Source organism: Lates calcarifer, linkage group LG8 (assembly GCF_001640805.2).
Source record: "Lates calcarifer isolate ASB-BC8 linkage group LG8, TLL_Latcal_v3, whole genome shotgun sequence".
Taxonomy (NCBI): domain Eukaryota; kingdom Metazoa; phylum Chordata; class Actinopteri; family Centropomidae; genus Lates; species Lates calcarifer.
In genome coordinates this window covers 11,594,212-11,605,586 of record NC_066840.1, presented here as the reverse complement: position 1 = coordinate 11,605,586, position 11,375 = coordinate 11,594,212, and the positions used below count along the sequence as shown (strand labels likewise).

General features: G+C 48.3%; 1 protein-coding gene across 3 annotated transcripts; it reads left to right on the top strand.

Moving 5' to 3' along the window:
* The first annotated feature begins 2,079 nt into the window (after positions 1 to 2,079).
* fgf18a (fibroblast growth factor 18a) lies at positions 2,080 to 11,375 on the top strand. Of its 3 annotated transcripts, none has more exons than XM_018699548.2 (5): positions 2,080 to 3,740; positions 7,286 to 7,325; positions 7,493 to 7,670; positions 9,402 to 9,508; positions 9,651 to 11,375. In XM_018699548.2, exons 1-5 carry the CDS (start codon positions 3,709 to 3,711, stop codon positions 9,921 to 9,923), a joined length of 630 nt encoding a protein of 209 aa, XP_018555064.1. In that variant the 5' UTR covers positions 2,080 to 3,708; the 3' UTR covers positions 9,924 to 11,375. The 3 variants fall into 3 exon arrangements, with proteins under 3 accessions (XP_018555064.1, XP_050928250.1, XP_018555063.1); XM_051072293.1 differs by having other exon boundaries at positions 7,490 to 7,670; positions 9,654 to 11,375; XM_018699547.2 differs by having other exon boundaries at positions 7,490 to 7,670.

Sequence of the window (11,375 nt, the reverse complement as noted above, 5' to 3'; positions counted from 1 at the left end):
GTTTTTCTTGACTTTGCCTTGTTTTGAGGTTACTGTAAATGTTTATCATTTCTAAAGCCAGGTATCACTGAGTTGCATCCAACCCCGTCTTTCTGCGAGCACACAACACCTGCCGATCATTTTGTTCATTTTCAACTCTACAGACATGGAAAACTATCAGTAATTTCTGAGAAGATACATATGGCCTTCAGTAAATGGACCTTTCATTTGTCCTTTGTTTTCTTTTTGCACTTCAACCTCAATCCGAGTTCATACTGCTGAGCCAGATACACTAACTCTTGTTTCCCAGAAGAATCTTTGTGTAACATAAATTTTACAGATTTACAATGTGAGTAAGCATCGGGATCCTTTTGGAAAATCTACTGCTATCTACAAATCTGCTACTACTGTTAAAATCAGGCTTTTGTGTCCAGTATGTGAATTGAGTTCGGCTCCTCTGCCTGTGAGTTCATTCTCTGCTGCTGCGCTGCTGCAGTCCCCATTCTGAACCCTTCCATCTGGGCTTAAGAGTACCAGACAGGCCCATACCTCATCACCAGAATGTGGTTCAAATCCTTCTCCACAACATTTACACTTGTGTCCCTTGCAGCGGTGCGGTGAGCGGCGAAAAAAGCACCCAGACACAGGTGCAAAGAGAGAGAGAGAGCCAGTAGTAGGAAAGAAGGCCAGAGGCTTGTCTATGGAGCATGACTGGAAAGGCATTCAACCACAGTACCCCTACCCAGCCCAGCTCAACCCTGTCCAGTCGCACAAGTCTGTGTGTGTATGTGTGTGTGTGTGTGTGTGTGTGTGTGTGATTTGAAAGTACAATGTTGAAAAGAATAAGCCTACATTTGGAGCCAAGATAACTGTCCCTGATGTATGAGGCCAACCCCCTCCCACCTCTATTACACACACATGCACACACACTCTTTCTTTCTCTCTCTCATACACACACGCACGCAAGCACAAATTTAGTCTCTTTCCCTCAATTCTTTTTCTCTCTGTGCATTTGTGTGTGTGTGTGTGTGAGAGAGAGAGAGAGAGAGAGGGAGAGAGAGAGAGAGAGAGAGGGAGGGAGAGAGAGAGAGAGAGAGAGAGAGAGAGAGAGAGAGTGAATGAAAGGTATGGCAGGAGTGTTGTGTTGGCTTGGCTGACCGTCTGCGGTTGTGCGGCGGTGAGAGGGAGTTTTGGGAGCGCAGAGCGGGCGTTGCTGCCGAAATCCCTGAGAAATGTTCGTTTTGGATCCGTGTCCGTGCTTACATACCGCCCTCCCGACTGTCTCCCATTCTCCGTTTCATTTTCCCTCTTAAGGTTTAACTTAAAAGTTATGAAATGGGGAGTCAAAATACATCACATGAAAGCGCGGCGACTCTGAAGGGTGTGTGAGTGTGTGTGTGTGAGAGAGAGAGAGAGAGAGAGAGAAAGTGCGCTGCCCTCCACCCTCTCCTGGGTCCGGAGCCGCTGAGGCTGCAGGGGTGAGGTTATCTTCAGGGGAGATAATGGAGGGGGCAAGAAGTCCGCTCGGTTTTAAGACAGATGTTCAATTGACTGAGGCAGGTGTCTTTACTTTATGGAGATTTTTAAGAGACAAAGAAAGTTTTTGCTACTTTCTCTTTTACTCAGAGACACTTTGAAGAAGCCAATCCGTTTGTCCTGAAATGCAGTTTAAAATAGTTTTCTCTGGAAACAAGTGAATTCCTCCCGATACCATGACATCACTCTGATTGTTTCCAATGCGTTTTACTTGTTTTAAGAATTTCCATAAACAAATATTAGTTGAAACAAGACAGAATAACGCAGACAATAGTCCAAAAGAAAATTGCCTGATTCTGGAAAATTATAGAAACAAGTTGGTTTGCATTGTAAACAAGTGAAATTATCTCACCTCATTACCAGATGTTTTTCACATAGAGCGGAACACTTGTTAAAATGGATATTTTTGCAGTGTAAGTTTGGTCGGCATCGCATAGCGACTGACTAATCCCATTTTGATCCAATAAGTGTGCGTGTGCGTGTGTGTGTGGGGAGAGAGAGAGAGAGAGAGAGAGAGAGAGAGAGAGAGAGAGAGAGGTGGGAGGGAGTGAGGAGAGGAGAGGAGGGAGGGAGGATTGATCCGCGTCTGTTAAAATCTTGTTCTGGTTTTTCTTGGAGTGAGGTCTGTGCCTGCCGACGCGCCTCTCCTGTGCAGCCCCCCTCAAGAAGAGCTTTTTAATGGAAGGAAACCTTGGAATTTTTTGAAAGGGTGAAGGATCTGCAATAATACCAGTGAAGTGGATAACAACGCACGGCTGGGCTTCTTCTTGCGTTTTTCTCCTCTGGTGTCTGAATGAAACAGAGAGGCAGATACAAGGGGAAGAGAAACGGTGCAGGTTCTGGACTGGGAGTCGATCTGTCAGTGTGATTTGGGGTAAACACGTTCCCAGTGCGCCCGTTTTAACTTTTTATTTCTCAGAAAACTGGCGAGCTCGACTCCTCTCCTCTTGCACCGCGGACTTCGTTTTTTTTTTCTCGGAACGAAGAGACTTTCGTGTTTCTCCCCCCCTTCATAGAAACTGCCTAAACTTTCTACGTTTAAAAAAATAAATAAAAAGATCAGATTGCATTTTCCCCCTTCAAACATTTTGGAGGTGATGTCATCGTGCTGTGTTTTGGCTGGTATTGTGTCGAGAGGGCGCAGGGAGGACTGCTGCAGCCAGGCGGTAACCAGCGGCTGAGGCGAGAGGGGAAGTCCGGAAAATCAGGTGCAAAGTGCGGCTGTCATTTCCTCGCGGTGTCGCGGGTGGCTGAGTCCGCCACCCAGTCACAGCTGTTCCCATCCTCTCCAGCCACCCCTCCCTCCCTCGTCTTTCTTTCCCCTTTATTATCCCCTCCCATTCTCATTCAGCACTCTCCATATACCCCTCTGAGCTGGACCGCTCCGGGACCTTATCGCCCTCTCTGTCGGACACTGTCGGTCGGTGTCACCTGAGCCACAGACCCGTTGAGCCAGCGTGGGGGAGCAGACATGACCGAGGCCGCCTTGCGTTACCCTGCGCCCGCAGAGCCCCCGTCTCCAGCTCGCCGTTTGCTCCATCAGCCAGCCCAGGTAGCCCACCTCCAACAGCTCCTGACCCCGCTCTGCTGGGACTAAACCTGCCTGTCTGTGCCGGGACAAACACTCCACCACTTTCTTTTACCACCTCACCTACTACAGAATTCATCTCGGAGAGCCAGAAGCTCGCTGTTGCGCTGAAACGTTACGCATTGGATTACGCAGAAGATTACGCACGCACCGCAGCTGTGCACAGGGCCGAGCATCACTCTGAGGGGTCAACAAGGTCGATTGGAGTTGGTTATCTGTGACGCGTGAGCGCGCTTTCACCTGTTCCTCTCCTTGTCGGGGACGCGCAGCGTTTAAAGCCCTAACCCCCACCCCCCCCTTTCTTGCTCCCCCGCCCATCCGTCTCTCCACCAGTCTGGACAGCTGTTAGAGGTTGCCCGGCGGTCACAGTGGCACACTTACCCTGGCCTCACACCCCACCTCGCCCGCGCCCGCACATTTACCCACGCCGGGGGAACCGGGGCACATCGCCGCCGATGCCAACGGGAGTGTCCGCTGACTCTTTGACTCTGCACAACATCCAGCGGATTCAAAACACACAGGGGGACTCTCCGGACTGTCGGACTGGCTCAGACCGAGCGAGGAGACCGTCTCTGGGCCAAGTTCCATAGTGGAGGGGGGAAGCAATGTGGTCCCTTCTTTCCACGCTGACCGTCTTGTAAGTCACTTTTACCACTTCATCGTGTAATAATCTCATCTATCCACTCAGCTCCTATCTCTTTCCTCAGTTGTTTAAACTAGTTACAGGACGGGCCTATAGCTCCAGATGAAGATGATGGAGAGGAAGGTTGCGGTGTCTTAACGATTACATCACTCCTCATCAGTCCCCATAGAAAACATACCATGGAAGGCCCTGTTTTGATTGGCTGACAGTTCAAGGTCACTGGGTCAGAGTCAGGGCCATGTTACTCATAAAACCTGCCATAAACATCTCCATCACCATCTGTACTTACTTCAGGGATGGCCAAGCTGGCCGAGGGAAGGCCATTTTCCCATCGCCAAGAAAATGCTTTTTTTTCCTATTGAAAATATTTCAGAAGTTGAGTCAAATAACACCGGCTTTATCTAGTGGAATAGGAAAATGATAAAGTGCCAAGAGCAAATCTAAGGGAGGAGGATACAGGCTCGGGGGGTTTGAGTTTGCCCATTCGAGGTGTGTCTTGTTAAAAGCCAAGGGATTTATTTTTCTTTCTTTGTGTCGGCTGTACTTCTCCCAGATGGCAGTCATCTCCAGATACTTCTCATTCCTCACACAACCTGGGCAGGGTGTGTGCTCTTGCTGCTGCTGTTGCTGCCGCTGCTGCTGGTGTCTGCCTGGCTGTCTCTCTCCGTCTGTGTCTCCCTCACACTCTCTCCACTTACTCACCTAACTGCCTACATCTGTCTTCCTGTCTTGCCTATATCCCCTTTTTTCCCACAAGATACTCACTCAGATAAAAAAGTATGAATTAATAACCGATGAATGATGGCGGCCCCCTGGCAGTGAGAAGAAGGAGCAGCCTCACTGTTTAGTCTGCTGGTTTTAGTTTAGGTCTACCAGGGCCAATCATCCCTCCATTTATTTCCCTCTTGCCTATCAGTTTTACCACAGCCACTTTACTTCATCCACATGCTGTTTTTACCAACTTGGTCATAAGTTTTTAGCCAGTGGGAAAAGCCAAAGGGCCTTTTCCTGCAACAACCTGTTTCTGTTCTTCTCCTACAACACCACAGCTCCATGTCGAGGTCTTCCTCATCTCTAACCATTGCTCTAACACAGGCCCTATTACTGCTGATACCACTCACACACCCACTAGCCTAACCACAATTCTTCACCAAGGCCCACTGCTCAACATCTGAAACTCTTACTCGGTGCCGAAGCCCACTGCTCCAGTGTTGGCCTACCACGCTAACCACTGCTACACACAGCTGAAACCGCCTTCTGTGTGCTGAGTCCCACCAGGCCGACCGCTCTCACTCCACGCTGGTGCCCAGTCCGCGGTGCTGAGGCCTGCTAGTCTCAACCGCAGCCTCCATATGGTCGATCTGCTGGGACGCAGGTTTATGATGTCAGACCCTTGCTTGTTTTGGCAGCCGGCCAAGGCGCACCGGGCTTTCCCTCTCTTCCATACCTCCTTTCTGTCTTTACTCTCCCCAACTTTTACCCCACGCTCTCTCGTTTTTCTCATCCCTCCCTTCCCCCGGCTGATCCCGTCTCCCTCTTTCCTCTCTCTCCTTCTCTTTCTCTCTGTGGCTGGCATAATATGGAGTGTCTGTGGTTTTTGTGGGAGCGGGGGAATCCAGTGCTGAGGCACTTTTCCTGCAGTGTCCTCGGCGGCAGTGCAGCCGTGGTGTTTTAACAGCTGAGAGTCCTCACAATGCACAGGCGCTCGGGTTTTTTCGGCTGCGCAGGCAAAATGTGAGGGCCAACACTTTACTGCGTTGCCCAGGATGTCTGCATCTATTAGGAGGACTCAGGGGCCAACACAGCAGCTATGGGAAAGAAGAAATGTTGAGAAAGAGGAGGGGGAAAGAGAAAGGAAACAAGAGGCTTGTGATGGTGTATGTGTGTGTGTGTGAGTCAGGAGGCAGTGACATGTGCTACGATGTGCATGAGCTGAACCCCCTTCCTCTTCTTTCCCATTATTTATCTTTTTGTCTACTTCTCACGCCAGACCACACTCTGTGGTTACACTACTGTCTCTCATTTTGCTTTTTTCTTCTCCTGTCTTCGAGATGTAACCTTAGTCTTTTTTGACCCTCTCTCCTCCATGTCACATCTGTGCATCTGCCCATTCTCTCTGATTTTATCTCCCACCTCTTTTATTCACTGTCAACCTTCCCCAGCTTCGTCTTCCCTCTATTTATTCTTACATCACCTTCCTCCATCCCGCTTTCTCCCGATCCCTTTGTGTACCTCTCAGTCCACCTCTCTGGCTATCTCCCTCTCTCAGCAGCGCGTATGTCTTTGCTTTGGCCCAGCTGTCAGCTGCCTGCTCCTCCTGTACACACACACACACACACACAAACACACCCTGCACACATCTGCACATCTGTGTGCATGCCCATGACAGTGCGGAGGAGTCATCCCGCTAACCCCAAACATAAAGGAAGATGGGAGGCAGGGAACGATAGGAGAAAGGTAGAGTGGACAGAAAGTGAGAGATAAAGTAGAGGAGAGAGGGAGGACAGAGTCAGTCAGAGAAAAAGAGTTGAGGAGAAAGAGAGAAAGGGAGAGGGAGGAGGCATGCAGAGAGATAGCGAAAGATGAGGTGGGGAAAGACAAAATTCGTAGAATTGCTTTTCAGCCCACACACTTGGTTCTGAACTTCATCAAGTCTTCAGCCACTAATTCAGAGCAGTTCAAGGACTGCCAGAGTAGAATTTGCGCAACACAATCACTCCCTCACTAAAGTTGTAAATAACATTTGATATATCCAAGGTCAAGGTCTAAATTTCAATTAGGCAATGTGATAAAGTGAGAAGAATTTTAATTTTAAGTGTAACCAGCTGTTTCAATCATAAACGTCCCTAAATGTTCAGATAGTCAGTAAGTCATAAGAAAAACTAAAGAAAAGTTATATTTTCATATGGACAATGCACATAAATCCTGCCTGCTACATCCCCACGGTTACTCCTCTCTGATTGATCCCTTCAATAAATCATCTTTCCACACATTTCGGTGGCTCATGTTCTCACTTATTCATAGCATCTCTAAATGTAACCACAGTCCGCCGTGCTCCAAAGCCACATCACAGCAGAGTGTACACCTGTAGTCCAACCCAGCTGTCTACATACACAGAGCAGCCAAATAAGCCAGCCGTTTCCCTCAGATGTCCAAACCAAAACATGTTCTAGTTGTCTCGGCATGTTTGCCATTTCGCCACGGTCCAATCAGGTCATTTGGAGGCCAGATTTTGGTGTGGCAAAAGTCAGGGACGGGTCAGAAAGTGGGTTTGGACAGAAGGCTGGTAGCATTACTATAAACAGTGCTGTGGGTGTTGTCTGTCTGCTGATTCCCTGGACATCTGCCTGTCTGTATGTCAAGTAACTGTGCCAGCCGCACACACAGCAGTGTGAGTAATCACCCAATAAGGAAAAGAGATGTTGAGCAGAAAGAACGGCAAAGAAGAAAGAAATGGAAACCATGGTGTCAAGCCTGACTCTTCCAGTATTTAATGTTGCTTACACATTTCTAAACTCATCTGTTTCTACTTTTTCCAGATGTATCCAGATGTTGCTGGTGATGTGCAATCCATTACAGGTTAGAGTCTGCATGCATGACAAAGAGTGATTGTAAGATAAGTTGTATATCGGTAGCACATGCAGTTTTTCAAGCCTGTTCATGACTTTCTGTTTCTCTGTGTGTGTGCCAACCTCTGGGCGTGTGTGTCTGCCTCTTGGGTGTGTTTGTGCGTGTGCTCCCAGCAGGTACTTGGTGTGGATGGAGTCAACTTCAGTGTACATGTGGAGAACCAGACGCAGGTGCGAGACACCATGAGCCGGCGACACCACCGGGTCTACCAGCTCTACAGCCGCACCAGCGGCAAACACGTCCAGGTGCTGGGACGCAGGATCAGCGCCCGAGGAGAAGATGGAGACAAATATGGTAAGACACACACAAACACTCACAAAGACACAGACACACACACACACACACAGTAAAACACAGGCAAACACTGGTGAATGTGAGTGTATGCGCACCAAGCAAGATGCCTACTTGCACACACACGCACACATGCTCACACAATCTAACGGCTGCAAGTACAAAGACTTAAAGGTTGACTAAGTGCATGCATGAGTGGATACAGAATGCAACTGTGCAGGCACACTCACAAAAGCACACACACATGCCTCCCCAGGCTTTGGCAGAGGGGCAGTGGAGCTTGTCTTGGGAGTACAAAGACCTCATCGACTGGCTGCTGACTCAATGATTCACAAGAGAGCAAAAGAAAGAGAGAGAGAGAGAAGGTGTTAGTGAAAAAAAACGTGTGAGTTAGAGGGAGAAGCCTAGCAGGTAGAGTGTCGGACCGAGTGTTAGAAACTCATCTCCTTCATCGATTCCCTCCATTGATTTCTCATCCTCCCTGTTGTCTCCTCTGGATTTAAAACAGCAGGCTTCCTCTCCCTCCCCTCCCTCCATCCCCTAACACTCCTTCTGTCCATCCCCCTCTCCCTCCCCCTCCCCATCCACCTTCTTCGTCTGTAATGATGTCTAACCCATTCTTAAACCGCACACACTAGAGAATCAATGGGCAAGAGAAAGCCAAGCCAGAGTTCATATTTCTGTGCGTGCTCCAGCGGTGGCTCATGTTGCACATCCCGCCCGTTCACAAGCATGTCAGGATGCTCTTCGCGCCACTTCAAGCCATAGATGGGATCATAGATGCAAAAGCCTGTTTTTTTTTTTTTTTTTTTGTTGTTGTTGTTGTTTTTAAAAAATACCATTGCAAAAAAATAAAAAACCCACCTAAAACTGACCAGCTATGAAGTATTACACAGGGCAAAGAAGGGGCGGGCGCATGAAGGTATACACATGAAGCGAAAGAGCAGAAGGGAGACGAGAGGAGAGTTGGGGGAAGAGAGAGGAAGAGGGCAAGAGGGAGGGAGGTATTGATTTCTCTTGACCCCTTTGTTGACTAAGGTCATGTAGGAACCATTTTAGGGATTTATTTTTAAACAGGCACAAGCGCTGTCTGAAGATGTGTAGTTAGTGAAGCAGCATTGCCTGGAAGGATGAGCATGCATGAACACAAACACACAGGAGCACATGCACACATACACACACCTTAAAACAACAGTATCTCAGGCGCTCAGTGTGAGTGTTCTCCCCGCCGCTCCTCCATGCTCCGTCTTACTCTTGGCTGTTATCTTTTTTACGAGGCCCATTTGTGGTCAGCGGCCTCACATCCATGTGTGCAACCGGGCTTATCTGACAACCATCTGTCCAGCCAGAGACATTTACATCTGTCTGTGATTTATCAACACATTTAATAGCAACTATGAATCCTTAAACTGTGATTCAGTGTGAAAGCCTTATCTGGTTTAAAAGCCAAATCTGATTTAATGGTGCATGGTAATCTCTGCAATTAGTGTCACACTACTTGGTGCTGAATCTGTTAGTGTTAGTGTTGTGTTAATGTTGCTAATGTGTAAGAAATTATGCTTGACTGTTGAAACTAAATGATCTAAATCTGGATTGCGCTAATCTTTCTACCTTTGATTTTTGTGTGGTACAGCCTTGTAAACCAGCGAAGTTCTTTAAACACAACATGCTGTATTTTTCTCTCTTGCCTTTGGCTCTAATGTCTGTCTGTCTCTCTGTCTGTCCCTTCACAAGCCCAGCTCGTAGTGGAGGCCGATACCTTCGGTAGCCAGGTGAGAATCCGGGGCAAAGAAACCAATTTCTACCTGTGCATGAATCGCCGCGGCAAGCTGGTAGGAAAGGTGAGACTTCTTTTTTCTAGAGACATGTTTATCAAAAACATCTTTCTGTCCTCCAGTTTCCTGACCAGCCTCTCTTTCTCTTTCTTTCTTCCAATGTGTGAATATGTGTGTGTGGGTACCTGTGGTTTCTCTGCTCTCTCAGAAGGCCAGTAATCGAAGTGCCGACTGCGTCTTTGTGGAAAAGGTTCTGGAAAACCACTACACAGCCCTGATGTCGGCGCGCTACACGGGCTGGTACGTGGGCTTCACTAAAAGAGGGCGTCCTCGCCGTGGCCCCCACACGCTCCCCAACCAGCAGGATGTGCACTTCATGAAGCGCTTCCCACCTGGGGAGCAGCCTGACCTCACCACCCCCTTCCGCTTCACCACCATCAGCAAGCGGGGCAAGAGGGTGCGTGCTACTGGGCCCCGCTAGTAGTGGCTAACGCTAGCACCCACTGTCTTGTCACCCAAAGCCTTGACCTGAGCCTGCCAATGGCTAACCCAGTCATCTCTTCTGTCACACATGACTGAACACCTCCCTTTGTTGGGACAAACATTGACCAGAAACTTGATGAATCATTCACGGGGTTTAGCTTTACACCTACTAATTTGCCACTACAGCCCCATAGTTAGTGATCATTCCTCTCAGTTTTAGTTCCCTTACTGGACCAACTGGACCATTGCTGGTTCGTGGCTGGAAGCTTCTATGGACCTGGTCTGCTTCCCCTCATTGGCCAGAAATACTGACAGGGAATCTGAAGGGCAGCCAGAGTCCCAGGCTCTACAAAGGCCTTTATTCCCCCACCACAAAAACCACAAGGCCTTCACGTCTCCTGTTCTGGACCAGCAGGACACTGTCAAGTATGGGATTACAACTGGACCATACAGAGAGAACAACGGTGGGAAAGACTGACTGAACAAGAGAGTGGGTGCTTAGCCTACGGATAAAGGGAAAACAGGAAGGAGAAGACAGGAAAACGGCGGAGTGGACAAAGGGATAGAGTGATCTGCACAGATCAAATGGACCAATTATGGACTGTTGACATGTGACGCACTTATTTGTCTCACTGCTAAACTGGTGGGAACCTGTGAGACTGTTGGACGAGTGGAAGGATGGATGACAAGAGGATGAATGAGGGAATGATTGAGAGAGTGACTTACTGAATAAATGCATGTTTGTAAGAAGACGACGAGGAAATGTATGTAAGAGTGTGTGCGCTTGCGTGTGTCTGTGTGCGTGAGTGAGTGAACGAGTGCACCAACAACCATGAGTGAAGCTGGATCACGAGGGACTCTGGAAAGGGACCGTTGCAGTCCCTGCATGAACCCGTGACAACTCACCGCAGGGACTGAAGCTTTAGGAACTGGAATGTATAAATAAAAAACCAAGCTGCACCAAATACAGCCAGCCAATCACAGCAAACCAAACCAACGACCAACCAAAGACAACTGGAGACCTTCTTCATGACTCCTCCCTACGCCATGCCCACCCCCCAACCCCCAAGGACACAACACCCTCAGCTTATAGGCGCAGAGGGTGACGAGCGCAGGGACGAGCACGGCGGGGAGGGTGCCTTCTCTATTAGCATTGCTATAGAAACGACCCAGGGGACGATGATGCTCCCGTGCGATAACCGTGGATACAGAGTGCTGCTACCAGGACATTCAGTGGAACAAACCAAAGTCTCATGCATACACACAGGAGAAAAAATATTAAAGGGAACAATTTATTGAAAGTTATATATATTATATATATAAAAGAAGACAGAAACCCTAAATAAGCAATCTTACTATGATGGTTACTATAATTATTATGATAAAATTATTTCATTTATTTATTTCAGCTCTGTGTGCAGCAGTCTTTCTCGACTCAGTAAACCTTACA